The sequence below is a fragment of the Cyanistes caeruleus genome, chromosome 13 (assembly GCF_971803275.1).
Source record: "Cyanistes caeruleus chromosome 13, bCyaCae1.hap1.1, whole genome shotgun sequence".
In the NCBI taxonomy this organism is placed as follows: domain Eukaryota; kingdom Metazoa; phylum Chordata; class Aves; order Passeriformes; family Paridae; genus Cyanistes; species Cyanistes caeruleus.
In genome coordinates, this window is record NC_141713.1 from 10,008,800 (window position 1) to 10,036,279 (window position 27,480).

At 38.9% G+C, this 27,480-nt stretch overlaps 2 protein-coding genes across 20 annotated transcripts in view; one reads left to right on the top strand and one right to left on the bottom strand.

Annotated features, from left to right (window-relative positions):
* Nucleotides 1-27,480, top strand: part of USP8 (ubiquitin specific peptidase 8) — a 54,354-nt gene that overhangs the window by 4,270 nt on the left and 22,604 nt on the right. For 2 of the 12 annotated variants that reach the window (XM_086849892.1, XM_086849887.1), the window contains exons 2-20: nt 4,442-4,612; nt 5,273-5,417; nt 5,916-6,001; nt 8,583-8,727; nt 9,367-9,424; nt 10,182-10,326; nt 10,587-10,749; nt 11,884-12,028; nt 12,206-12,399; nt 13,486-14,103; nt 15,304-15,384; nt 15,998-16,078; nt 16,448-16,710; nt 17,325-17,537; nt 18,014-18,224; nt 18,575-18,811; nt 19,342-19,484; nt 19,852-19,984; nt 20,211-21,165. In XM_086849892.1, coding sequence (XP_086706018.1) covers nt 4,509-4,612; nt 5,273-5,417; nt 5,916-6,001; nt 8,583-8,727; nt 9,367-9,424; nt 10,182-10,326; nt 10,587-10,749; nt 11,884-12,028; nt 12,206-12,399; nt 13,486-14,103; nt 15,304-15,384; nt 15,998-16,078; nt 16,448-16,710; nt 17,325-17,537; nt 18,014-18,224; nt 18,575-18,811; nt 19,342-19,484; nt 19,852-19,984; nt 20,211-20,396 — 3,351 coding nt within the window. In that variant the 5' untranslated portion in view covers nt 4,442-4,508 and the 3' untranslated portion in view covers nt 20,397-21,165. Of the gene's footprint in view, nt 1-56; nt 717-2,114; nt 2,204-4,441; nt 4,613-5,272; nt 5,418-5,915; nt 6,002-8,582; nt 8,728-9,366; nt 9,425-10,181; nt 10,327-10,586; nt 10,750-11,883; nt 12,029-12,205; nt 12,400-13,485; nt 14,104-15,303; nt 15,385-15,997; nt 16,079-16,447; nt 16,711-17,324; nt 17,538-18,013; nt 18,225-18,574; nt 18,812-19,341; nt 19,485-19,851; nt 19,985-20,210; nt 21,166-21,579; nt 22,309-27,480 lie in introns of those variants that run through there. The other 10 variants (XM_086849888.1, XR_015276048.1, XM_086849891.1 and 7 more) reach the window with 10 other exon arrangements.
* Nucleotides 21,861-26,860, bottom strand: USP50 (ubiquitin specific peptidase 50). Of its 8 annotated transcripts, none has more exons than XM_023933959.2 (7): nt 26,692-26,860; nt 25,982-26,180; nt 25,378-25,573; nt 24,556-24,753; nt 23,941-24,083; nt 22,699-22,831; nt 21,861-22,135 (listed from the first exon to the last, which is right to left on the bottom strand). In XM_023933959.2, exons 2-7 carry the CDS (start codon nt 26,167-26,169, stop codon nt 21,971-21,973), a joined length of 1,023 nt encoding a protein of 340 aa, XP_023789727.1. In that variant the 5' UTR covers nt 26,170-26,180; nt 26,692-26,860; the 3' UTR covers nt 21,861-21,970. The 8 variants fall into 8 exon arrangements, with proteins under 8 accessions (XP_023789727.1, XP_023789726.1, XP_023789729.1 ...); XM_023933958.2 differs by having other exon boundaries at nt 26,714-26,844; XM_023933961.2 differs by having other exon boundaries at nt 25,982-26,177; nt 26,692-26,815.

Below are 27,480 nucleotides of genomic sequence, written 5' to 3' on the forward strand. Positions count from 1 at the left end.
TGGCAGTGACGGGAGGGGCGGGCGCCCTTGGAGGGATCCCCGGGCCCAGCCCCGCCGTGCGGGGGAGCGGCCCTCGAGGGGCTGCGGACGACGGGGGAGCCGGTCCGGGCCGCGCGGGGAGAATCGGGCCTGGCCCGGCGGAGAGCCGGCGATGTGACCTTGGGCAGCCCGCAGTCCCCCAGCCCGGCCAGGGTGCGGAGCGAGCGGGGCCGGGGAGCCGCCGCCGAGGCCGAGAGCGGCCGGAGGAAGATGGCAGGGAAGCGGCGCTTCCCAGAGTGCCGCACTCCTGCGGCCGGCGAGCTGCGGTGTCATGGAGATTGCCACAGCCCGGCCGGGCCGCCGCAGCGCTATTGACCGCCCGCTAGAAACTTGAAGGAGTTTTCTGCCTCTCTGTCACCTCCTCGGCTTCTTATCACCTCTGCAAGGCGTACCTTGCAAATGTTCGTTTATTTAAATTAGAAGTGGAACTATTTGTGGTTTTGCTTAGAATAACTTTCAAACTTCCTGCAGAAAATCTAGTGTATTTATTTTAAAAAAACTTCCTAGTGTCTTTCTTTCCTCTCGGTGTCACTGAAGCTGTTGGATGGTTGTCTGTCAAAGGGTTCTCTGTGTGGAGAGAGTCGTTGCGAGGCTTGGCAGGTTTCAGCAGGGTGCGAGGCCGGGGAGAGACCCGTGATGTGTTGCTGCTCTGGTGACTGGTGGCAACCAGAAGAATGGTGAGAGTTTGGGTACTCCGTGAGCATCATGAGCTTGCCATAAGAAGACTCAATGGTTATAATCGTCCTATGTACATTAAATTACAGGACCAAGGCCTGTAGTACTAACAATACCAGAGCCTGGAAGAGAGCTAGAGGACTCACAGAACTAAATATGCTGATTGTGTAGTTCAATCATAGTAAAATTCTCAGTCTCTAGACTCACAATGATAATCCTAACAAAACCAGCTCTTGTGTACTAAGCGCAGACAGTAAAAATTCTGAGAAAACTGAGTAACTTAATGCTCATGACAAATCAATTTCTTATTTTTTCAAATGCTAGAGACAAAAGTAAATGGATAATACTTTATTACATACCTGAATTGGTAATGCACAGTACTTGTACCTGTATTTCACAATGTGTTAGTGTGTGCACTGCTTGCAGTGTAACTGCTTCTATGCATTGTTCTTTCTGTAGTCATTCCACTTAAAGCTTACTCATATCCTTAGTAAAACTGGCATGATAATTAGATGTTGAAAAACCTGCTACCAACAGGTATGTTTCCCTGTCAGGGTAAAACTATCCATTCTAAGTATGTTAAATGCCCATAAACATACAAGCATGACTTATACTTTTGGGATATTGGCCTGGTTTTCAGCACTCATGAAAAAGGAGCCAGAGATAATACTTCAGCCAGGGGTAGCAAAGGTCCCAGGTTTTGAGTTTGATCTTAATTTTTAAGAAAAAAGTTGACAAAGCTGAAATAGGTTGTTTCTCCTTCCTCACAGCATTGACTAATAGTAGGCTTAGCTATTCAGCTTCTTCCGTCCCTTGTATTTGCAGTTTTATGATGTGGTTTTCTTTTATGTTGACTAGTTCCAAACTGTATTTGTGCAGCTAGGATTTTGCTGGATTCCTCCCCTGAGACTAGGCCAGTTAGGAATCTGATATCTGCAAAAAAACTGTGTTCAAATTCAGGTGGCAGTATTTATCAGTGAAAGAGCTGATTTGGACTCTGAAGCCATAGTCTTCCCAAAGCTTGCTTAAAAATGAAGGAAATAAGTCATGTTCATTTGAATATGAGGAAAAATTGAGGTAAAGCGTATCTTAAAATTTAGTAGAAGCTTAAGAGGTTTTAAGGGTCCTTAAGAGCCAAGACTGAGTAGTCAACTGGCAGACAACAGTGGTCAGTCTGTAGTAACGAAAATCCAGTTAAGGGATCTGTAATGCATAAACCTGAAAATGTTAGTTACGGATCCAAAATTAAGATTCTATATAGAAAAATGACTTAGAAACTGCAACTGAAATCTCACTAATGACATATGCTTTGTGTATTTTGATTGTGTGGTTGAGAATTTGATTTTTTTAAAAGTTTAGAAAGTGTTATTCTTTATCCATTCTTTCTCATTTCACTGCAGCAAAATGTGTGAATTGTGGTGCCACGGGAGGTCAGAGTAATACCTCATTCATCAGATACTGTGGTTAGAAGCTAATTTTTTAAAAAAAGGTATAGAAATTTATTTTAATCAGAAAATAAAAGTTCAGCAGTGAGCTTGCATGGCTGTTTAAAGACCTGCAGTTATAACTTAGTGACCACAAGAAAATGTAGAAAGACAATTTTTGTTTCAGGTCAAAGCTCCAAGCTGGCTTTTATTTACTAGTTCTGCATTTGTATAGATGATGTTCCAGAATATCTGCCCTTTTCAAGGTGTGTCAGCAACACTTGAGAATTTAGTGACATCATTAAATGGTTCATCTTCCACATAATCTTGAGCTTTTTTTGCTCATATGCACACAGCACTCTAATGCTATGTGCATATCTTATTCAGACTGCGTATTTAGTTACAATATTCTGTCAGAACACAACCAAATGCTGCCACTTAAGATTAAGAAAATACTGGTTACATAACAGAGCAAACATTGAAGATATATTTGGAAAGGACTTAAAGCTTCAAAGGAAAAGTCTATTTACAGTTCCATGGAGAAAAAAACAGCCAGGTAAAGACATGCTCTGAAGGTAGAATGAGATGAGCAATACTAAAATCTTAATAAGAGTGAATTTGAAGTCTCTCTTTATGAGGTTGCAAAAAGTATGTCTTTGTTTTAGGCTAAAAAGCTTTTATACTGGGAAGGTCTTTGGGGCAGGGGGTGTCTGTGTTTTGTTTGTACTGCATGCAGTTCTAATGAATTATCTGCCTTGTTTTTGGCTCCTAAGTGTCTCCCTGAAAATTACAATTGAATGTATGACACATAATATAGAAAAGACAATGTTTTAAGATGAGTGAGGTATGGGATATATTTTTAATTTTATGTATTAAAGATAGTATTTGAGGACCTTATTACTTACTTTGTAGAATTATCTGGAACTTAGTCTCCTAAGAGGGGAAGTTTAACTAATTTTTCAGTTTTAGAAAGCTGATGCCTAGTTGGAAATGAGCAAATACAGCATCTGTGTTCAAGCAGTAAGTTATTTTGTAGATATTGTTTGGTCTGACCTTGGCATACCAGACCTTACACCAAAGGTTTGTGTTAGCTTAGCGTCTTTGTTTGATAACCAGTTCCTAGACCATACTCTGTTCAGTAATACTTCAAGGAGTACAGCGGCTATGAGCCTTGGGAAGGGATCCTATTCCCACCATAGCTTTTCATTCTTGACTGCACATGTCGACTGCTGCCCTTGCACAAGCTGTGTAGCCTTTCTGCTTCTTTAGCAGGCTGAATTGGCTCAATAAGAGGTTGGAGAAGTACCAAACCAGCATGAGGAGGGAGGGAAATTGAGACTACCTCATTCAGTGGCAGTCAGCTGCTGATCAATTTGGTCAGGTGAAACTTCCTTCTGAGGTCACTGGCTGGTTTTTTTGGTCACACTTGTCATGCTGATCATCACATTGAAAGGGAAATGCTCTACCTTCATCTTGTCAAAAGCCATGTTGGCTTTCCTTTCTTTACTAGGAAATAACTTGCTCATACCATTTGAGTGTCTTTCTTCTAATGAGTCCCCCTTTAATTCCTTCAGTATCAAACACATCTTAATGTCTCACCACTGGCTTGTGAGGGAGCTCAGTTCCTGCTCTGTCACCCCCAAGGCTAAAACAGTTCACTGTGTACTAGATGCAGAGTTTTAGTTAGATGCAGGAAACTTCATGGACTTCCCTATCTCAGATAACATGGTGTAACAGTCCCTTGTGACCAAACTCTGCTTAACTATTTCATAGCTACCCAGAGAGCACTTTCAAATGAAAGCACAAAGTCAGTGGCACCAAGGAGTAGAAGACATACAGAATGTCCAAGACATTTCAGTTGACTTTAATGGTAGCAGCCTTCCTGTTTTCAGCTTATCTCTTAGCAAGACATTAGAAGTCATTTTTCAAAGGAGATAGTGTGTATTTGCAGAGTACAGAGGAGTCAGCTGATTTTTGATACTATACTTAATGGCATTTCAGTAGAATAAATTTACTGGATATGATGATTTTGAACATTCATGAGTCAGCATTTTTTATTAATTTTTTATTTTTCTGTTAGCACCATATTGCTGGACATTCTTGATAAATTATCTGCAGTGATTTCAAATAATGATCTCACTTTGGGAGGATTAATTTATACTGTTAATTGTTCAGACACTGTTTGCTAGCTCACATAGGGTGAGATGAATTAGGTAATAAACCTACACAGGTAACTTATGACTACTGTACTAAAAGTAATTGGAATATAATTTGGCTCTTCCTACCCTTTTTTCCTCCTCCAGAAAAATATTGATAGAGACTTATAAGAAGCTGTAACAACCTAGAAGGGACATAAGTAACAATATTAACATGCCTGCTGTGGCATCTGTACCTAAGGAGCTATACCTCTCTACTTCATTGAAAGATCTCAACAAGAAGACAGAAGTAAAACCTGAAAAGACCAGTACAAAAAGGTATATATGTTATAATTTATTTTAAATTAATACTTAAAATATTTGTTTTTCCTGAACAAATTTGTTGTGGATCTAAATTTCCTTCATTATTTCTGCTAGATAAAGAAATCTTCAATAGACTTATATATGGCTCTCGACTGTCACATTGAATATGCTTATTGCCTTCAGAAGGTCACTTGGCATAGTGCCAAAACATGACTTGGACAAAGCACAATGCCCATGAAAATCTGCATACTTAGAGGAAAGGCTATATAAATGCAAATCTGTAAAAATGATAAAACCTTTAGCTAGTGTCTGAATGCTTTGCCTCTAACATTTTTAGACAATCAATGATTTAATTTTGTCTTACTATGAATTAGTTTTCCCTAGAAAAAAAAAAGCTTTTCTTAGAAGGGAAGAGTTCCTTTTTCCATATCTCACGGTGGTATTTAATTATGGAAGACTTTATATAAGGCTGGTAAACAAACTAGCAAAGATAAACATCATTTGGAGGAACATGATTTCAGTTCATGTTTAATTAAAGTTTTATATTAAGGTCATAAAATCAAATGCTTAATATATGGGTGAAGTCTGTAGACACTTAAGATGGCATCTTGTAATGAAAAGATGTTTGGGGACAAGTTGACAGTGATGTGCTTTACTCCTCTTCTTTGCTTTCAGTTATGTACAGAGTGCCCTTAAGATTTTCAAGGCAGCAGAGGAAAGCAGACTGGACGGAGATGAAGAAAAAGCTTACATCCTATATATGAAATATGTGGCTGTTTATAATCTTATTAGAAAGAGACCTGATTTTAAGCAGCAACAGGTATAAAAGCTTTCTGACTAATCTCTTCAGTGTTGGTCAAAGTATGACAAGTGCAGAGAATTACACTCATGCACATTCAAAGGATCACACTGATACTAAGTAAACTGACTCACTTATGGTGCTATTTTTTCTTTCCTGTTTTTTGACAAGTCTGGTGTTAATTTTTTTATTTTTTTTTAATTAAAAGTTTTCTTTTAATGTATGAACTATATAAATTGTCAGATCTGTGAATATTATTGCATGGAAAGGTATTCCAGTAATTTACACCAGTCTGACTTTTTTGGTGAAGTTGCTTTGTCTAGCCTTTATTAGTGTTTTAAAACAATTTTACTTACAAACTCATATTTAAATGGAAAATACTTTGATTCAAAGCAGTTCCTTTTGTTGACATTAATATCATTAGAATATCAATTCTCCATACAATAGTGACTGTTGACATGCATAGAAGTAGGCACTATTAAACTGTATATTTATGTGATGTGATTCTTGTAATTTCAGGATTATTTTCATTCAATTCTTGGACCTACAAATTTAAAAAAAGCTCTTGATGAAGCTGAAATACTGTCAGACAGCCTTAAACTCAGGTATGTAATATAACTGATGGCTAAGACACTGTTTATATTTCGAACCTGTACCTGTACCAAGTGCAGGTTTTCATGCTATTTAGTAGTAAGCAATTGCACTTGAGTTAACCATAGGTACCTGAAATTCTTGAAAGCTTAAATTTATTCCCAGAGGTCTTTTACTAGAAATAATTTTCACTGCCACAGCCACATGCTCCAATAACTTGTCATTTTATACACTTGTCTGATAATTCTTGGTAACATTGGTTTGTTGTCAGTGTCTCCTAGTTTTGTTTATTGACTAATAAAAAGAAACCACAAGGTCTGAAGTACATATGCAGTAGAAATTCGAGAGCAATTTCCTCCACAACCTTTTAATCATAAGGTCATGTGAACCCAATTATATTAATAAATGTTTCTAATAATCAGAAATGTTAAAAAGTCCCTCTAGTCTGGATGTAATTTACACTAAGAAATGCCAGCTTTTGATTCTTTAGCCAGACCTTTCCTCCTGCCACCTGCAGCCATTTATATGGAATGCACAGTTCTGCCAGTATGTAAATGAACAGATGCTAATGGGCTTTTGGGTACCTGATTGACAGCTGTCAAATTACATCTTTATGCCATAAGCCACAAAATTGTGTTAGTAAGAAGTTGTAAGGTAGGGTCTATCTTTAGGTGGTATTTAGCACAGTAGTTGTTACTTCCAGCCTTCTCTGCTTCTTGCATCCTTAGTGAGACTTTCTCTGCAGCTGGGCACATTTCCCTTCACGAGTGTCATGTCCTACCCCTGTCCTCCCAAGTATTTTTGTGAAAGTGTATTTAGTGCCCTTCATAGATTTTTATGTTAAATCTATAAAGTTAGTTCAGGTGAACCGTGAGTGTAGTTACATGTATGTGAAGAGGGACTTCACGAAGATGTCTCATGATGCTGTGTATGAAGCAATCTTTAGATTTTCCTTGTTTAGGTGAGTCTTACAATTCAACAGAACTACAAACTCACTGTAAGAGTAAACACTGATAGAATCAGAGAAGCTCAAAAGTAGGGACTTGTTGTTTAAATAACTTATGTCTTTTTATGAAAGGAACAGAGTTTTGAAGTTGACACAGTAACTTAGCTACTCTGGCAAAATGTGTAAATATTTAAAGGTAACAGAAATGAAACATGACTCCTGTGTAACTACAGAAATAGTTTCAAGAAAATTATTTGTATGATTTCTTCCCCAGGCAGTAGGCCAGCAAATAGTTTGAATGTTAATTGTTAACTAAAAGTGGAGCTGCTTGAAACTTGTATTGGGGCAGGAATGCTTACTATGTGCACTATGTGAATGACTGACTATGTGTTTCAGAAGTGTAAATGAGAAATTGATAGGTAAATATTTCATACTGACCAAATTAAACTAAAATCTGAAATATGCTTTAGTGTCGTTGACTCCAAGTGGGAACAAAATGCTCAATTCTGACTTAAAATGCCTATACCAAATCAAGAAGCCTGTTTAAAAAATAAATTTACAGACTTGCTGCCTCCTTCCTCTTAGTGGGCAATTAGTGCAGTAGACTTGGAGGTGGAATTTGACTGAATCATCTGGGTTATTAACACAGTACTTTTGAACTCAAATACAGCTGTATTGTCATTGTTATTTTAACCCTCATTACGCAACATCTGGTTAAAGTGAGCACTTACTAACACAGTTCTGTGTTCTTGTTTTATTTCTTGGTTCAGTCATCGAAATTGTTAGGTCAAACATTCTTTTTTTGTTTTATGATACCAGTAATGCTTAAACTTCTCAGCTGTATTAAATGTAATGCTATTGAACAATGATGTGACTGTACAAACCTCCAGTGGGTGATGTGAAAACTGCAGTTTGGAGGTCACTGGCTTACAATACTATGATTGTCCTTCCAGTGGTGAAAGGCTGGGAGGGTAATTTTCAAGTCTTAAGGCTTTATAGAAAGGACAGCTGTATGCAAGAGCTCATCCCCCAGAACTCCTGAGTGAACATGGTTCTTGCATTGGCTTCCCTATAGGCCCAGTGTTTGAAACAAGCACCAGGCACACAGGTAAGCAGATCATGGAGTCAACTTAGATTCTAAAGGTGATTTCTGTATGAGTAGTTCTGCTACACCTTCTGAGAAAAAGCAAATTTAGATAACTAAGCTAACTTAACTCCTCACTGGCTCCATTGCAAAACAAAATAAAATACCTGGGATGACTGTTGTAATATACTGGAGTTTACTTGTCAGTCACCAGTGCCTACCCTTTTCTGTGGGAAGTAAAATACATTCAGAGATACCATAGCTCAGCATGACCCCAGGTTTAAAGAAAAAAAGAACTTCACAATCAGTGGTTATGTAATAGGACTCAAACCAAGATTCAACAATAAGAAAACCAACCCAAAAGTGTGAGAAATAGGACCACATAGTTAGGAAGAAAAATGGAATTCATTGGAATACAAAATACTTTAACTTTTTAAAGTACTTTAAATACTTTAAATATTTCTTTTTAAATTTTTGCCTGAAGACTTTGTGATTTTTATATTAATAATCCAAGGTTAGCCAAAACCACAATATTGGAAAAAAGGCATTTTTTTCCCTCCAATAGATACGAAGAAGCTGAAGTTCGGAAAAAACTTGAAGAGAGGGACAGACAAGAGCTGCAGAAAAAGCAAGAACCAAAAGATGATGGAAAGAGCTCAGGCAAAAACTCCTCAGAAAGTGCTGTGGATTCCAAAGGAAAAAGCCAAAGGGTAAGTGAAGATGTTTACAAACTCTAATTCACTCTGAATGTATAGTTTCAATCTAGAATTTGGTCTCTACTAGTAGCTATTTCCAGTTCAGAATCAAAGTAAGTTAATTTTTTAATTAACTTACACTCTCTGTAACCCTTCTTTGACATTTCTTTGGAATATGTGAAGTCCCAGCAGCATCCAAGTCTTGTATAAGATAGACTGAGTTTTACAGTAAAGTCAGATTCTGTTTATGCTAGAATTAGTGCAAGAATCACGTGCAAGAAACCCAAGCTAATGGTGACAAACTGATGTTAAGAATAATATGTCTCCATTTTAGGGGATGGTTGACTTTTTAATGTGGAACCGCTTATATCTCGACAAATACTTCAAGAATTTCTTCTGGTAGATGATGGTGTCCTAGGCTGTATTACCTTTGTAACTGTTTTCTATCTAGGCAGTGCACCAACCTTAGTATCTCTTGAGTACATTTGTCAGCACATGTTCAGAAGCAGCTGCCTTGTGGTGTGTTTCTTCCTGTGGCTTAACTGTCTGACCTTCAGTTTCCTTCAGGCTTTGTGAGAGTCATTGTCTGTTTGCCACCTTAGTTCTGAGAATTGCATACTAAAATATTTTTTTTTTTCCCCCCTTATAATACAGATTAATGGTGAGACGAAGCATTCACTGGAAAGAAAGGATCAATCTGATAGCCTGAGTGGTAAGACATGCATTGCTCACACAAATGTGAAAAAGGTTTCTGTATGACTGCACTAATCATCTCACAGCTCCAGTTCTTCTCAGGAGTTACTGCAGTTAAAATATTTTGATGAAATTATAGTATCCTGCATTTCAGTTATAACAAATTAGTAATTAATTAAGCTCTGTATTATAGCCTTCATTACTTCTTATAAACTTAAAAAGCTGTAGTTAGTTTTTCAATTGTTCAGTAGTAAAAGTTGAACTAGTCCTGAAGTGGTGTATAAATAAATTCTTTATAAAGAAAAACATCTCTATGGCTGATAGGCAAAGCTGAAATATGATAGCTTACTGAGTTAAATACAAATTTTTTCCTTTCCCCTCAAACCTTCAGCTTTTGGTTCTTGTACTGAGTATGTGAAAATGTTCTCTAGAGTTCCTAAGAGGAATGTCTGCATCATGTAGTTTACAAATGCTTGCCTATATAGCTTGATTTAAATGAGACCACAATCAGTTAAACTTGTTTATCACTGACATACTCAGTATATTATAGGATATCAGTATATCATATTGTCTAATCTAACAGATCAGGTGCTGATCACTACAGCAGTGGGAGCAAAAGGTTCACACTGTAATGAGTCACCTCCATGATTTTGTGGGACTTTTTAGTTAGTTTAGTTAGTTTCATCTGTTTGCAGTCTTGACTGCACCAGTCAGACACCATAGCTATTTTCATTTATAATGTAGCTTCTTACATGTAATTGCTTCTCTCTTTCAAGGAGCAGTCACACCTGAGAAACTGTTCGCAATGATGTCAGACAAAAATACTGAATTGCTTATAATGGATGCTCGAAAATCGAAGGATTATCAGGAATCCTGTATTCCAAAATCCATCAGTGTCCCAGAAGAAGCTATCCGTCCTGGGTAATTAATGATGTTAAATGAGAGTGAAATACTTAATTTTCAAAAAAATTACATGCTTTTAAAGCTTGTATACCTAGTGTCAAAATCCCTGCTGTGTACCACTGGGTGAGGTGTATCTGCACAGCTCTGTTCTTGCATGTGCTGACTTCAAGACAATGCATATTTATTTTATCCAAGTACATAAACATCTATGGATTATATATTGTTGGACAAAATGTTACTTGTACATGAATATTTAAATGCCTGTTAATACATTTCAGAGATACTGCTTATCTAATTGAAGCTAGACTCCCAGAGGATTCTAGAGATTCATGGAAGAGGAGAGGACAGTTCCATTATGTTGTACTGCTAGACTGGTTTAGTTCTGCTGAAGACTTAAAGCTGGGAACAACTCTTCAGAGCCTGAAAGATGCACTTTTTAAGGTTGGCAAATTCCATCTTTTAATTCATTAATTTATTCATCTTAGTAAGTAGGGTCTAGAAGCACTTGTATTTACCAAGTATATGGAGGCCTTAATGACACTTCAGTTGATTGAGTTTTCACAGGCTGCTTGTTTTGATAGCAAAAGTGTAGTTTGAAGTCTCACACAGTATTCTAGTAGAGGACAGTATAATTTATTGAACAGGTAAACAGCAGAATGATTCAACTCACCTCTTCAACAAGCAGCTCATCAACTTAAAGTTCTTTGCTGACGGAATTATTTGGGAAAGCACTTACAGTCCTGTTTCCCAGGAACAGTCATCCCCTCTCCTTTACTAGAACAGTAATTCCTCATCCATGGGAGCTGGCTGGCCATCTGCTCAGGCAGGCCAGTGAAGAGCAGCTGCTGTACAATCCAGGTGCTTCCTACAATGGAGGGATTTCAATGAAGGAGGCTCCAGAAATATTTTGAGCAAGGTTAACTTTTCTGCATTGTTGAATATAACTTTTAGAGATTCCACAGTGAGTAGATGCCCAACATTTTTGAGTCAAACTCCTGCTATGGCTGTGTTGTCCCTTCTCTATAGTGGTGGCTCTTGTGGAAGACTGCAAATCTTTCTGTTACCTTGACATTCAGGACTGGGGTTCAGAAATAGTTCAGGCAGTTCTCTTTATTGCTTTACAGAATATTCTCTAAACTCTCTGTGTCTTGTTGATGTACTGAGGACATCAGGAGGAGGGCAGTCTGAAGCCTGAACTCTCAAGGGGTTTCAGAAAATTTAAAAAAAAAGCTGTCTAAATTATTAATCCCTCAGCAAACATACCAGATAAGAAACTGAGGCAAATATACTTTTCTGCATGGAGGATTGTTATGTGAAGTAGCAGTAAGTGGTTCTTTCTGTACTAGAAATACTCACATTCTTTTGTAGGCAGAGCCAAGAAGTAAACTGTGCTTGGCATTCTCCAAACACAGAGAGGATCCCTATTTTTGCAACCTCTTTAATTCTTGTTTAAAAATCTTGAAAACAATCTCTTAATATAACGTCTAGGCACAGAAATTTCAACAGCACTAGTAAGCTGTGAAAGTTTCCTTTCTATTTTTAAATCAATTAACTTCAAACTTTTTTTCTATACAGTGGGAAAGCAAAACCATCCTGCAGAATGAACCTCTAATTCTAGAGGGAGGTTATGAAAACTGGCTCCTTTGTTTTCCCCAGTATACAACAAATGCTAGAGTAACTCCACCCCAGCATGGCAAGACTGAAGCAGTGACTGTTTCTTGTAAGTATAGAGGATGACACCCCACCAAGCATTTGTAGTTACTGGATGAGTCTTTCATTCATTTATGTGTTTTAGGAAAGTCTTGTTCTGGCTAAAAACTAAATTTTGGGTTGGAATGGGGGGTTTATTTTGCTTTGAGAGTTGTCTTACAGTTCCCTCCTGTCCCTACACCTGCAGTGGATTTTACATATCCATCTCTGGACGAGCCAGCTCCTTTGCCACCTGTTGTTGCTGAAAATGAAGAAATGGGAGATAATTTGGAAGAGAGACTAAAATCACTTAACAGACCAAGCATACAGGATGCTGCTGTTCCAAAATCTGACAGTTCCTTTGTAGTTAATCCAGTGTCAGTTACAAGGAGTATCCCTGAGGTAAGCTTTTTGACCTGTTCTTTTCTTCAGTTAGTATATGGTTAAACTGATGGAGACCCACCACACCCAGAACTCTAAATCCACATACTCAATACATTTGTTTAAGCTTTGTGCACACTCTTGATGGTCTGTGAAGCTGTGGTAACCGATCTACAGAATTCTATGAAACTAAATACACTTAACAGAATAGCAGAACTTTTCATAAATGTTTTTACAAGAGCACGTAATCAAGGTCAGCAATTGATCACTAATTCAGGAAGTTTATAAGTAACCTTTCTTCTTAAAGAACATAGGATGAAATACAGAGAGCACAGTTAAGCCATGGCTTACCTTGGCTATTCCACAGTCTGATTTCCAGCCACTGTATTTTCCTTCAAATAATAAAACATTTAGGGCTTTTGTCACTCTCAGCCCAGTAGTGAAAGTACAGGAATTTGTTTCTTCCTTTCATGTGAATAAAACTTTCTAAAAACACCTTTGTAGATTTTTTACACTAAAATAATACTTTCCTTAGGAGACAAGGCTAAAAGCTCTTCACTTACAGCCTTTAATATAGATTTCATTCAAGAGACCCTAAACCATAAAATTTAAAGACCTTATTTCTGTTTCTCCCTGAACCAGATCAGCTTTTATTTCTTCAGAACGTTCACTTTAGCATCAAAAACAACCTACTAGCCTACATCTGAGCATGAGCCATTCTTAAATATCCCTTCCCACCATGCAGATCTGCCTTAAACATGTGCTTTGTCACATGATTGAGAGAGCCAAGCCCAAATTAGGCTGCCTGATTGCCCTAAAATGTTCACTTTGAAAGCTCAAAAATAAAGGGCTGCATAGTGCATAATGCTGTCCTTATGGTTCTTTAGGGATTGTTTATTAGTTCACACCTGGAATGAATACCTAATTTTACTAACAAGCAGTTTGAATGAGCAGAATTAATGAAATTGAGAGACCACTGTATCTGGTAGAAGTCAAGTTTATCATTTTTACTATCTTATAAATCTCACTTAGGAAGAGCATAGCTAAAAGAGTAGTAATAGCTGGAGAGAATTGTTCTGCACTTTGTGTTCTGCACCTGTGTTACAGGTGGATCGTTCTAAAAAGCCTTCACTAAAAATGCTTGATGATAACAGAGCAAAACCTCCAAGTACAGTCAGTGACATCCAGTCTGGTGAGAATGGAAGAATAGTTCCAGACCGCTCCACAAAACCCGTGCGTGATGCAAGGAGCACTCTGACAGAAGAAGAAAAAAGTCGGGTCCACGCAGAAACTGCTGCTTTATTAGAGAAAAACAGGCGGGAAAAGGAGCTGCGAGAGAGGCAACAACAGGAACAGAAAGAGAGGCTCAAGAGAGAAAAAGAAGAACAAGAACAAAAAGAAAAAGAACAAGAACAAAAGGCAAAAGAAGAACAGAAGGAAAAGGAACACAAAGAAAAGCTACAGCAATCAAAAGAGGAAAGAGAGCAGAAGGAGAGGGATGAACAAGTAAAAAGAGAACAGGAGGAAAAGGAACAAGAAAGAGCACACAGAGAAGCAGTAGAAGCAAAAAAGCAAAATAAAAATGAACCAGAAAACATTGGTGCAAAAAGGATTGAGATTGACAAAATATCCATGGAAGAAAGAGAAAAGGGAACTCGAACACCAGAAACACAGAAACGGGCACTGGGTGATGCATCTCAGACCTTTGTGACTGTTCCAGGCAAGGTTAGTGCAAAAGAAAGTCATCACCAAATGTTAAGTAATTATTCACTTAAATCATGCTGAATAGTCTCGTTTTAATCCAGCAATTTGAAATACATAATTGCATGTTTATTTAGACCACTTTTTACATAAAAGTAGAGGAGAGAGTTAAAACCAAGACACAAATAGATTTTGGGCTTTTTTGCCCAAGACAAGCTTGTTTCTTTCTTGTATGTGGGCAGCATGAAATCCCCACAGGATAATAAAATTTTTCACATGGAGCTAGAAGGGATGATGGTTCATAGACTGCAGCTCTCTATTTCAAAAATAGAAGCCTGGTGGTATTTTATCTCTTGTACCAGCTTGGTATTGTTATGTGATGTTAGGGACACAGAGGTGTCATAAAGGAACCCTTTTTAATGCCCCCAGCTGTAGAAACACTGACAGAACAGGATTGTGTTGCCTAGCACAGGAAGCAAAGCAACACCTTCATCTAGAAGTTTTGCTGAAAATGGTCCAGTTCCAAATCTTGAGGGGAAAGGAAGGGAATGTCACAGTTCTTTCTTTCCTCATTCTTGAAAAAAATTGCAAAATTTCTCAATGTACAAATCTGATCATAAAACAGGAGCCACTTGGAAGCTAACAATGGAACAGATGTCTTTAAAACCACTTCTCACGAATGTGCATTAGGATATTTTTCTCTGCTTTTGCAATTGCATTTGATCAGACACTGATGCACAAGAAAGTCAAAATAAATCTCCCTGTGCAAATTTAGCACAGTCATTCATGAGCTTTTGACTGACAGAGCAACTTCACGTAATCCCAAAATGATGGCCTATGATCAAATTCATGTTGGCTTCACAGTGTGCCTTTTCCATGGAGAGGTTTGACCAATGAGGGGTGAAAGGGAAAAAAGGCTGAAATTCAACAATAAACTGTAAACCCTACAACTTACAGAGTGGAAAGTAGTGTAGGTGGAACTTCTGCACTTTATCTCTGAGCTGTTGAAACTACAGAACAAGCTGTAATACAACATTCAGTTTCAAAAATTAGTCCAGTGAACTACCTATACTATATAGAAAAAATAAAAAATTACCTGCTTTAACCACTTTGTTGTGGTACATGCATTTAACAGCCAAAAAAGAAATTATAACTCTGCTTTATCAGCATTCTTTACTGACATGCCAGATAAAAATTGAAGCCTTCTCTCAAAATCTTTTGCAGCAAAAAGGACAACCAGACAGTGGAACTCAAAAGCCAGGACCCCTTAGAGAGGATTCTGAACAAGATACTGAAAGACTTAAAGTAAATACAAATGTATTGTATGTAGCCAAAATAATCAAGCACATGATGCTTTATGATTGTTATATTATGTTAAGTTCCTCATTTCAGTTTTTTAAGTCGTCATCTTAACAAAAGACTATGCCATGTTCACAGTGTTTGGTTGCTTTTTTTCATTTGTCATATTCATATGAAAATGAAACTTTCATTAGAAGTCTTGATGTATTTCTGGTGGCATTAATAAGCATTCTCCACGCATTCGTCATCTCATGCATACACCTTCAAGTGCTACTTTAAGAGGGAAAAAAGCTCAGCCTTATGTGTTTTACAGAAGCACATACTCCTACTATTTCCTGATTCTTCAGGGAAAAAAAAGTGAGTTTTGAGACTTTTGTGAGACTGAATGGTAGGTTTGTTTTTTTTTGGTTTTTTGGAATGTGTCAGCAAATGGGTTTTGTTTAGATTGAGCAATAGAAAATACTAAATTACCATTACAATACATTGTATTTCAGTCTGTAGTCAAGGATTTATTGTAGTGTTTGCACTGAATCATGTAACTCCATAGAGAAGTCACAGGCAGCTTGTTGCTCTGCATAGGTAACTGTGTACATACCTTACTTTTCTCTTTGTTTATTAGTCCCAGCGGGAGCCATTAATGAGAGCACGAAGTGAGGAAATGGGAAGGATAGTCCCAGGGCTGCCTGCAGGTTGGGTAAAGGTAACTCCTTCTGATATGAAACTCAAACTGTCTTGTGTAGTTTTGTCCTGTATTTCAGTTATGTCTTATTTCTAAGTTAGATCTTGTTTATTCCCCTTTAACTTCCACACAGTTGCTTTCTGAATTTTAATATTATTTGTAATGAAACTAGGACAGTTCACCTGCTGTTCCTGGTATTTGCTGTTAAATAGGTGTTTTGGTGAAAGTGTTCCCTTCTACTAAATTTAATCCATTGAATGTTGAAGCCAGTCACAACTTAATATCCCAATACCTGGAAAACTCCCGCTCTTCCTATAGTAATTTATTACTAGGTAAGTTAATGATGGATTTTCACTTGGGTTTGAAACTATTTGGGTTTTTTTCCCCAAGTTCCTAGATGACATCACTGGAACCTATCGTTACTATCACTCGCCAACAAATACTGTTCAGATGTACCCCCCAGAAATGGCTCCTCCAGCCACTCCTCCATCAACTCCTCCAACTCGGAAAGCCAAGCCAAAGGTGACTGTTGAACGGGAGAGAGAACACTCCAAACTGAAGCGCTCCTACTCGTCCCCAGACATAACCCAAGCCATTCAGGAGGAAGACAAGAAAAGAATTCCTGTAACTCCTGCAGTCAATCGTGACAATAAGTATGTTTTGTTTGATAAGTTAGATCACAAGTCAGGCAGTATGACAGCACAAAGGACTTTCTTTGTGTTTAACCAACTGAAATTCAGTACTGTTTTCTAAGTGGGTTTGAAAGGATGCAAGAGTAGTAGCTTGAAATTTTATTGCTAAAAGTTCAATGTATAGAGCAGTTATCTTTGAGAAATCAATATAATAGTTATGTATTAGCAGGAATTTCAGAGCTTACAGTCTATTTATTAGATGACAATTGCTTTTTAAGTTCTGTTATTTGTATTAACATACTAAAAGACTGTCTTCTGACAGTTTGTGAAATGCAAGTTTTCAGATTTTAAACTGTATTACACAGCTAATTTTTCATCTGTGGATTAAAGAAATAAAGGAAAAAAAACCCCATAAATCTTACAACTAATGGTGCCTAAAACTCAGCCTTATTATAGGCCAGTGTGTATGGATTTCTCACTGTTGCATTGGCTGGTTTTGAATACCCTAAATGATGGTATTTGGTGCCAGGATGGTCCAGTCCCTGTGGGTGGTGAGGTGAGGTGTGATGTCTGTTGGTTTATGTGCGCAACTTTGTCAACTCTGAGACTCCTAAAAAATAATTTCTTGCTTATAGACCTGCCTGTTACACTAAAGCAGAAATTTCCAGGCTCTCTGCATCGCAGATTCGGAATCTTAATCCTGTCTTTGGGGGATCGGGACCAGCTCTGACAGGACTTCGTAATCTAGGGAACACTTGCTACATGAATTCCATATTACAGTGTCTGTGCAATGCACCTCACCTGGCTGAGTATTTCAACAGAAACTTGTATCAAGCTGATATTAACAGGTAACAGTCTCTCTCATCTGCCTTCATACTTGCCAATTCAAGAAGATCGCTTAGTGGGGCTGTTTGTTTTTTTAAGTAGGAGACAAATGTTAACTTTTAAGCACCTTGACATTTTCAAAATTCATGTGTGTCACTAAATAGGTTTTACTATTAAATAATAATAATTAATTACAAGAATTACCTGGTAATTAAATTACGATCACCATGTTCAAAAATACGTGTACTAGAGTCTTGTAATACCAAAATGAATATTTAATAGTTCACAAAACATGCTGAAAACAGCTCTACCTTTCAGCTGGAATATGAAACCAAATTGCACTGCTGACATAGATGAAAATTTATCTCCATCTAACAGCCAGTTTTCTTTAGTTTAAAGAAATGATTTTAAAATTAGGATCATGTCTTGAATTAAAAACATAAATATTAAAACCCAGTTATTTGAATGGCTCAGAATTTTTTCATCTCTTATTTTATAGGTCAAATTTCCTGGGGCATAAAGGTGAAGTGGCTGAAGAGTTTGGTGTAATAATGAAAGCTTTATGGGCAGGACAGTATAAATATATCAGTCCAAAAGACTTCAAAATTACAATTGGGAAGATTAATGATCAATTTGCAGGATATAGCCAACAGGACTCTCAAGAATTACTTCTCTTTCTAATGGATGGCTTGCATGAAGACCTGAATAAAGTAAGCAATACACTTAAACTATATATAACTTAAAGCAAATTATCTATCTGACACATGATCAAGAGAAATAATTTTTTAAAATACCTTGTTATTCCATAAGAAGATGATGTTACTGCAACCTTGTATAGAAAAAAAATATGAGTATTCAGAATTAAAGTAGGAATTCGGTATGAAATGGTAAAAGGTAGTGGAGGGAGTCAGAAGAATGCTCACTAGACAAGAACTGGATGGCTACACTGACATGTTTAAATAGTCTTGTGAATATTCAATCATATGCTTGCCTATAGATGAGACTTCTTACTTTCATGTATGTTAATATATTGCCGTGATCTTAAACTTCTGCTATCCAGGCTGACAACAGGAAAAGATACAAGGAAGAAAATAACGATCACCTTGATGACTCAAGTGCAGCAGAAATAGCCTGGCACAAACACAAACAGCTCAATGAGTCCATTATTGTGGCACTCTTCCAAGGGCAGTTCAAATCCACCGTGCAGTGTCTGACGTGTCACAAGAGGTCCCGAACCTTCGAGGCTTTCATGTATCTGTCATTACCACTCGCATCCTCCAGCAAATGCACTCTGCAGGTATGGGGAACTGGAGAGAAACAGCTCCTGGAGTGCAGACATTCCTCTGGCACTTCATTATGATGCTGCTCCTGCTCCACCCTCTGGTTGAAGGGGTTGGTCAGCATTCTGCTTAGTTTGCACTGACCTGATGAACACGAACAGATGAACAGATCTGAATCTACATTATTTTTTAATTCTTTTAAAGCTTAAAGTAGTAGGTCTTCCCTTAAAAGTTTTACTTTAAAAGCAGGATGGAAATACTGAAGCTGCAATAGCAGCATGTATATATATTACTTGCTTTGGTAGGTCACAATGTAAGTATTCTGTGGTTTTAAACAAAATATTGCCTGTATATTTTGAAGGACGCTAATTAATATCTGCATATATATAAAATTTGCTTCCACACATAGATTTAAGTCACTTTTCTTCAGTGAATGTAGGATGCAGGTAACGGATGCAGGTTAACAATCAAGTGGGAAACAAACATTTTTGTTATACTTCCATAAACGCCTGCCATACAAACAATCTCTGTTTGTATTTTGTTTTAGGAATGCCTTAGATTGTTCTCCAAAGAAGAAAAGCTCACTGATAACAATAGATTTTACTGTAGCCATTGCAAAACTCGAAGGGATTCTTCAAAAAAAATAGAAATTTGGAAATTACCACCTGTTCTTCTTGTGCACTTGAAACGGTAAGGAAATGGTGATTGGTGAATATTAATTAGTATCAAAAGACCAGGCTTTGATGGAACTGAATTGTTCCAGGGCAGTAGCTGAGCATTTTTACTTAGAGAAGGTCTCAGACATATTACCAGTTGTAATGTTGCAAGAATTTTATTTTCATCTGATGCTTCTTTTATAAGGCTGTAATTCCCAAGGCACTTTTACAAGTAATCTCATGTTATTTCTGCTAAGAAACACACAGGCAAGCATTAACAGAGCTGGGGGTTTTACCCGAGACCACATCCTGGTTAAAAACACAGAAAACAAACATACTTAATACACTTGAATGGCTTGTGAACAACCTGTAACTTTTCATGATGCTTTTTAATTCTCTAGATTTTCCTATGATGGAAGATGGAAACAAAAGCTTCAAACTTCAGTAGATTTTCCACTGGAAACTCTTGACCTCTCACAGTATGTTATTGGTCCAAAGACTTCCTTGAAGAGATACAATCTGTTCTCAGTATCGGTGAGTAACTGTGTCACATTTCAAAATCCAGCTGCACTTTATGCCAGGACTCAGGGTAGCCTGTGTGATTCAGCCAGGTTCCCAGGCTGCATTGTAGTTGCAGACTAAGTTGCATTTTAAAAAGAACAATTGGGATTTAGTAAAAATTTCATGTTCTAGATTATTTCCCTAACCAGGGAAGAAATGGCAGCTTTGAAGGCCACTAATCCTTGCCTTACATTCACAGAATCATTACGGTGGGCTGGACGGGGGGCACTACACAGCCTACTGCAAAAATGCTTCAAAACAGCGCTGGTTTAAGTTTGATGACCATGAAGTGTCTGAGATCTCGGCATCCTCGGTGAAGTCCTCAGCTGCTTACATTCTCTTTTATACTTCCTATGAACAGCGAGCAGTAGATATGGCCACGTAAAGAAATATGGGTTATGGAAACTGGTTTTCTTTCTTCAAGAGCAAAGCAGGCCTGGGAATGCATATAAATATGCAAAACTACAGCAGACATAGTCACTGGAGGAGTGGGAGGGCTGCAGCAGGGTATGTGCCAGCAGAGTTTGCTCGGGCCCGTAGCAGTGCTTAACAATCAGAGACTGATGGGTAACGCTTATGGTCATACTGCCATCTGTGAAACCATTTACAAGCATATTTGCATTACTGTTCATTTAAAAAAGAACTATATTTTTAGTCTGCTCCAAAATTAAATTCTAGCTTAGCCATCTGAAATCTATTACCAAGTAGTTTAAAAATGTCTTAAAATCCCAAGGCATATCTTGGTTTATTTTTTTCTTTCACTGTTAATGGCCTTTTCACATTTCTAACCTTAAGCTTGATTCTACTGTGAATACTCTAGAACGATGTAAACAGTTAGGAATGTAAGTGTACATATTGATTGCATACTTGCACATCAGAGTTATGTATATAATAAAATGTTGTCCTTTTTGTGGGAATCTCTAAAACTCAGAGGATTGCATTTATTTGCCAGCTCTAAGTAATTGCAACACTACTTAATAAAAAAGCAGAGCTGTATTATTTTTTCTGTTAGCTTTTGTCACTATTTGTGCACTTCAGAGTTACTCTAAACAAACAAGATTTTCCTTTTTAATTTTTTAATATAAATTTTCATGTACACATGCATTAAAAACCTTAATGAAGAAATTATTTAAAAATATATCCTGTTAAATGTATGTTTGGGTTTGGTTTTTCATTCTCAACCTGTTATGTAATGATCAAGATTGTACAGAATAACAGTCTGAATCATATTCACACAGTTTAAAGGTTCCCCAGATTAAAAAAATACATTGTTTTGCATAGAGCTGATTAGTTTAAAAACTTCTAGTTTCATCTTACATATTTCCCTGCTCTGGATTTGGGTTACTTTTCCTTCTCTAATTAGGCTGGCATTCAAAAGTCTTACATTCTGAGCTTTTACCTGTCTGGGTCTGTCTTGCTGATGGAATAAAGACGAATATTGGTTGTTTTCCAGAAGCTTACAAGCTGCAAACAAGTTTGAAGTGCTGGAGGAACAAAAATGACATCAGTAGAACAATGCCTTTTTTTTTTCTTATATATTAATGGTCATTCCATCCTCTCTTCTGTAGCACACAGTCTGGTCTGGTTGTGTGCTTTCGCTTTGGCATCCTTCTGTTAGTTCCTGAAAGGCAGCTTAGAACAACTGTACATAACCAGCAGAAAAACAAGAATTTCCAGGTAAGTGCGTCTGTGTGCTCAACAGCTGTGTTGTTTTGAGGGGTGCCAGAAGGTTGTCATGGAAAACAACCCTTGGCCCTTGTGCACATGGAGCAGATGCACGTTCCTTCGAGGCTTAGAGGCTGTAACTGTCCTTTCTCGGAATCAGTTCCTGAAAGACCACCACAGCTGGTCAGTAGTGCACATGCTCTATTTTATTGGTGAAACAGGAGTTGGCTATTGCTGCTGGTGAGTTCTAGGTGCTGCCCTACCCAGTGTTGATTTTCGAGGACTAACAGGGTCTCAGTAGCCTTTGGAGGTGTAGAAGAGGAGATACGCTGTGTCAGCCTGCACTTCAGAGTCTGGGATCTCAGTGACCTGGGCATCATCAAAGCTGTACCAGTGTTTGGTGACTGCGTGCTTGCAGAAGGCGGTGTAGTGGCCATAATCCAGATCTCCAGCATGGTTCTGTAACAAACAACAGAGTCTGTTAAAACCAGAGTCCTGTCCTGTCTACTTACAGGCAAAGCTAGGAACTGGCAATTGTTTTATGTATGCACTTGGAAAAGACGGGACAGAGGGTCCCTTTTGGCCTAGAGCAGGGAATGTTAATTCAAATAAATTCTTTGAAACAGAGTAAATGGATCATGATCATGCTGATTTATTTTGCAATTGCATTTGCAGCCCAACTATTAGCCCTGATACAGGTCACTATAAGAGAGCCCCACTTGTTGTGAGCCATGTCCTTATTTAAAAACAGGATTCGTGCAGGATCAGCCTGCGCATGTATTCTGAGGAGGGATTATGTGCCAGGAGTGCATTCTTTTAAAATTGGGATGTTGGGGAAGGAGAAATAACATCTCTGTCCTTTAGTTATGTACTGTTAGTGGATTATGTCCATGGCAGGTAAAAAAAGCATACAACAAAACATACATTAAATTATAAATTATTAGATGTGAAGTCCAAACCAACACAAGCTTCATCTGCTCAATGAGGCAGGGCGTTCCCAGTAAAAGCGGGACAAAGCTTACCACTACAGCACACAAGCTGTACTCTGTATTGTTGCAACATGATGCAGAGATGTAGGGAGAGAGATCCAGGTCACTGAACGGGTAGCAGACGGTGGTTGAGAGTTTCCTTCTGTGCTTGTCCTGCCAGGCAAACCTGAAATTAAATTTTGAATGATTTTAAATGACCCTCAACTTCTATTTGCATTGTGGTCTTTGCTTAACTGAATTTCCTAAGAGGAGGGAAAACCAACAACTGACTACCCAGCATTTGAAAGAAAGATCTCTAATAATGTTGTGTATTGCAGTAAACTGACAGAAAATGCACTAAACCCACATGAGATTTCCTGCAGGAAAAACAAAGCTCTTGCTTCCTGATCCTTCAGTCAAAGCATGAAGTCATATCTTTGCATCACTCTTCCTGCATCCTAAACATTTTGGACTAAACTGCAGTGCCACTGTCAGCTCTTCTCTCATGCCAGACTCCATCCCTCTTCCCTCTGTAACTTTGAGTACATCACTGCACTTTTAAACATTTATGGTGTGGCTAAGAGCTGCATCTGGAGATCACGTCCTTTGAGAATGTTGAGAAAAGCAGATGCTGAATGGAAAATTAAATTAGAACTTAAAATAACACAGTTCTGGGAAGCCAAATCATCCCAGATTAGTTTTCTTTATAGGTGGAAAGTTGTTAAGAAAAGAATTCTTTAGAATAAATTCAGCATCTGGCTGTGTGTGGCTAGTGAAGTCTGCTAACCCAGGTGCTCCTTTGCTGGTGCACCACTCTGTTTATGCCTGATTTAGTAAAGAGATAAACAAAAACTGCCTTAACTGCAGTAGCAGCAAGCAAAACACTGTCAGTCCTGCTCTTGGAAACCAAGCCACAAGCCCTATCAGTCACCACAGGAACTGATTCACAGGGATCACACAGGGACTGAATGAGCCACTGCACTGGGCTTTAGTCAGTCACTGCGTGGTGGAGTTTTTCTTCCCTCTGAAGAGCAGGTCCCTAGTACGGGGAGAAATTTGGTGGGCTGCAGTACACAGGCAGAACACCGTGCATGAGAATTCAGGAATGCAACTTGCATGTTTGACAGCTGTATTTCTGTAAATGCTCTTTTAGTTTTCAGGTATCAAAAGTACTAAACCCACTTATTTGCACTTGGAAACAAGTGATCTGTTTCCTTTCAGGCAAACACAAGTGACAGTCCTTCATGTCTCACATTACCCAGGAACTGGCTGTGTCCTACCCCACTTAGACTATACCTCTTTAAGTGGAAAATAATGATCTGTGGTGCCTTGGTTATGGAGGCCTTTACTGTTGCATCTTGGTTGCCTCCACACCAGTAGCAGTGGATTTGGTTGTTCTGAGTTAGTGTGTCTGGCTGGAAAAAGCATTCCAGGCAGTCCTGTAAAAGGAGAAAAAACCAACAAACATCACTTGATCGAACAGATCTCACTCCACCCTGAAGGTGCTAAGCAACATAAGAGATGAATTTGCTCCTCCTAACTGAAGTGTGATGCAGCAAGGCTGACATTACAAATTTGCAGGACAAAGCAGCCAACATTGGCTTCCATTCTCCCTATCAAGGTGGGAAATACTTGGATGACTGGAAGAAACCTTCATGGCTGCTATTGAATGATCTTAATACCCTCAGCCCCTGGAAACTCGTGAGCATTGTGCCTGTAACCTTACCAGCCTCAGTGGTTCTGACACCAGTTAAGAGACTCCACTTCTCTAGGGACCAGATCCAAGGCTGTCCATTAGTGCCCAGGAGACCAACATGACTAAAGGCCTGCATCTTTCCAGTCACACCTATTAGTCTAAACTTCTGCTCCCAGATGAAGCAGGAAGCAGCAGGAATGTGTTGGCTGTTGTACCTGCAGAGAGCACACTCTGGTGGAAGGAATGGGCAGGGAGAGGATGGTGAAACTCTCGGGTCTGTGACTGAGGGCTTTGCATCTCAGACACCTGATACCGTAGCTGAGCTGTCCTTCAAATAACTCTGTTATAATAGATGTGCCACTGCTACTCCTTGTGCTTGCTTCTGCAGCAGGGCTCTGTCTTTCTTGGCTTGGCTATACAGAAGGAAAAAACACAAACAAACAAAATATAGATAAGCAATTGTTTGAGAAGTGCCTTCGCTGGGTTTTAATAGGTGCTGCCCACTGCCTGGGTTGATCAGTTGTTAAGTCTTGTGCCACAGAACTTGTCTCTAAAATGCTGTTATTTTACTTGATGGTTCATACATGCAGAGTAAGATTGATCCATTTTCTGAGAGAAAAGTAACAAAAATACAACAATTCAGACATTCGATAGCATTAATTGCTTGGAAAGCTCTTTATCAGTGGCTTTGGAGGGGAGAAAGTCATGGGGGCATAGCGGATGCTTGGCAGAAGAGATGTGGAAGATGAGAAAGTGGAAGAACATTAAGTGCGGAAGGAGCAAGGAGAAGGAGAAGTTAGAACAGTGAAGCTACACCAGCATTGTCATTTAAATTGGGGCTGCAATTTGATGGAGCATTAGACAAGAAGCAAATTAATAATTGTGTTTACATGGGTGTGAAATAAAGGAAGAAAAGGAAAGTTTTCCTTTTCAGAAAAGTTCAGAAGAGGAGAACAGCATTCCATGTAATAATTGCCTAAGTCATGAAATGGCGGAGGAAACAGCTGTAGTTCCCAAAACACCACAGCTGGGCTCACCTCCTTGAAAGCCTCGTGGAGGTCATCCAGCACACAGATGAGGAACTCCTGTGCATCATGCTGAGTCCTCCTGCTAAAAGCTGGGTACCGCTTCTCAAAGATGGAATGAAAAGCCTCGGGGGAAACATAATCAAACTCTCCAAGCCACATGTCGGACACCAAACAGCCAAAGGCAGTCGCAGACTCGCCAATCTCCCTTGGAAAAAAGGGGAGAGTTTCAGATGATGTATGAAAAAATAGTGTCTGCCTTCAAGTGGGAGCACAAGACAGAAACTCAGAAAACAGATAAAGGTACAGTAGAGCTTTGGCAGCTGTTGCCTGACTCGAGGGACTCTGCAGATCCCAAAGTGGTAGGAATCATCATCATGACAGCAGTAATGGGTATTGCCATCAATATGGCAAGAAAAGTTATCATGATCAAGGACACAGCAAGGAATCAAGCTGGGCTCTCAAAGGAGAAAGAAACCAGCTGGTGGCAAATCTGACTGGAACTGCCTGTGGGGAGCTGGCAGGTGCCTTGGACATTCCCATGGCAACATGTATCCTATGGAAGGAAAATAGTGCCAAGCAGAAAGCTTTCAGTACTGTGAACAAACCAACTCACTCGTGCAGGGCTGTGTTCCACGTTCCTGAGAGGAAATGCTGCACGAGCGGGGTCAGGCTGCAGAGGCACTGCAGCACCGCGTTCATGTAGCACGTGTTCTCCAGGTTCTGCAGCCCTGTGAGCCCTGGGTGCAGGCTGCTTATATCTTCCAGCTGTTCCTTGGGGGAATACTTCCATTTCCATGCCATCCTTCCACCTACTATGAGAAAAATCCACAACAGTGGAAATCAAAAATGCTACAGTTTCTTCTTTAAAAATGACATTTGCATTTATTTTCATGAGGTTTACAGTGGTGAAGGCTCTTCATTTTTCCCACTAAGCTCTTTCCAGTATGGTAAGATACATCATTATGAGGTATTATTTAAACACCTGAGGTTTTAAGAGTTTTTCCTAAAATTCCATTCAGTCTTTTACTCCATACACAGTTACTCAGACTACAACCACTTGTGAATAGCCATCTTTAGGGCAAAATGCTTAGCTGTGCATATTACATTATATTTCATTGCCTCAGGGGTACAGTGCTCATTATTTTCTAAAACCATAGGTTGCAATCCAGATGCTACTACAAACAGGTTGTTCTTCAGATTTGTGCTATAAAGTGTTGCTTAATTCATGTTAGGAAAATTTGAGTAGGTTTCTGGCTGCACAAGTCTGTCCTGGGCCAAACTGTTCCCTTCCACAGTCAGGCAGTCAAGAGGCTGAACACAGACCCTACACCACCCATGTGCTCACTGATGTTGCTCTTTTTTAGAGGCTGATGTTCTAATTTGAGGCAGGACAGAGAACTCTAAAACCACAGCAATCTCCATAGAGCAAAGATGAGCGGTGCCCCCTGTGTTCCATGCTGTCGCCCTGGCTATTCCTGCCCCAGCCCCTTGTGATGTCACTTGGTTACTCTGGGCAGGGAGCACACCTGGTCAGACCTGCCTCCATCTCCTTCCACGTGCCAGCCAGAACAGAAAACCTTGGGAAGAGAGGGACACCCACCCATTCCACTGAGCAGGGAGCTTTGGCCCAACACACCTTTATCCATATTTGCTCATGCTTGTATTAGGATTTATTATTGCTGTACTCTGCTGGAAGTGATGACTGAGGGTGTTGACCATAAAAGGATGGAGCTACCTCAAAACATCATACTGAATTAGTTTCTTGGTGTTTTCTTGAGAGGAAAAAAAAGGTATGGCAGATGCCTTTTAATTAGTTACGTTAATGCAGTTCATCTCTGAATTCCATATGCCACTGAAGAGCAGCAGTTTTTCCCTATTTAACAGACAACTTGGGAAGTAACAAGTATTCACAGAAGAGGCCCATGAAGTGATTTAAAAAACCTCCTAATCATCGTACTTGTTAAACTTGAAGCAAAGGATGTCTCCAGCACTCCTGGGACAGCTGTCACTGCTATTGACCCTTCAAAATATGATTTCGTTTCGTAAATGGAAGTGGATGTGTTTATTCCCACTTTTTGTGGAATCTGAATCAAGACTTTGACTTACTCTTTT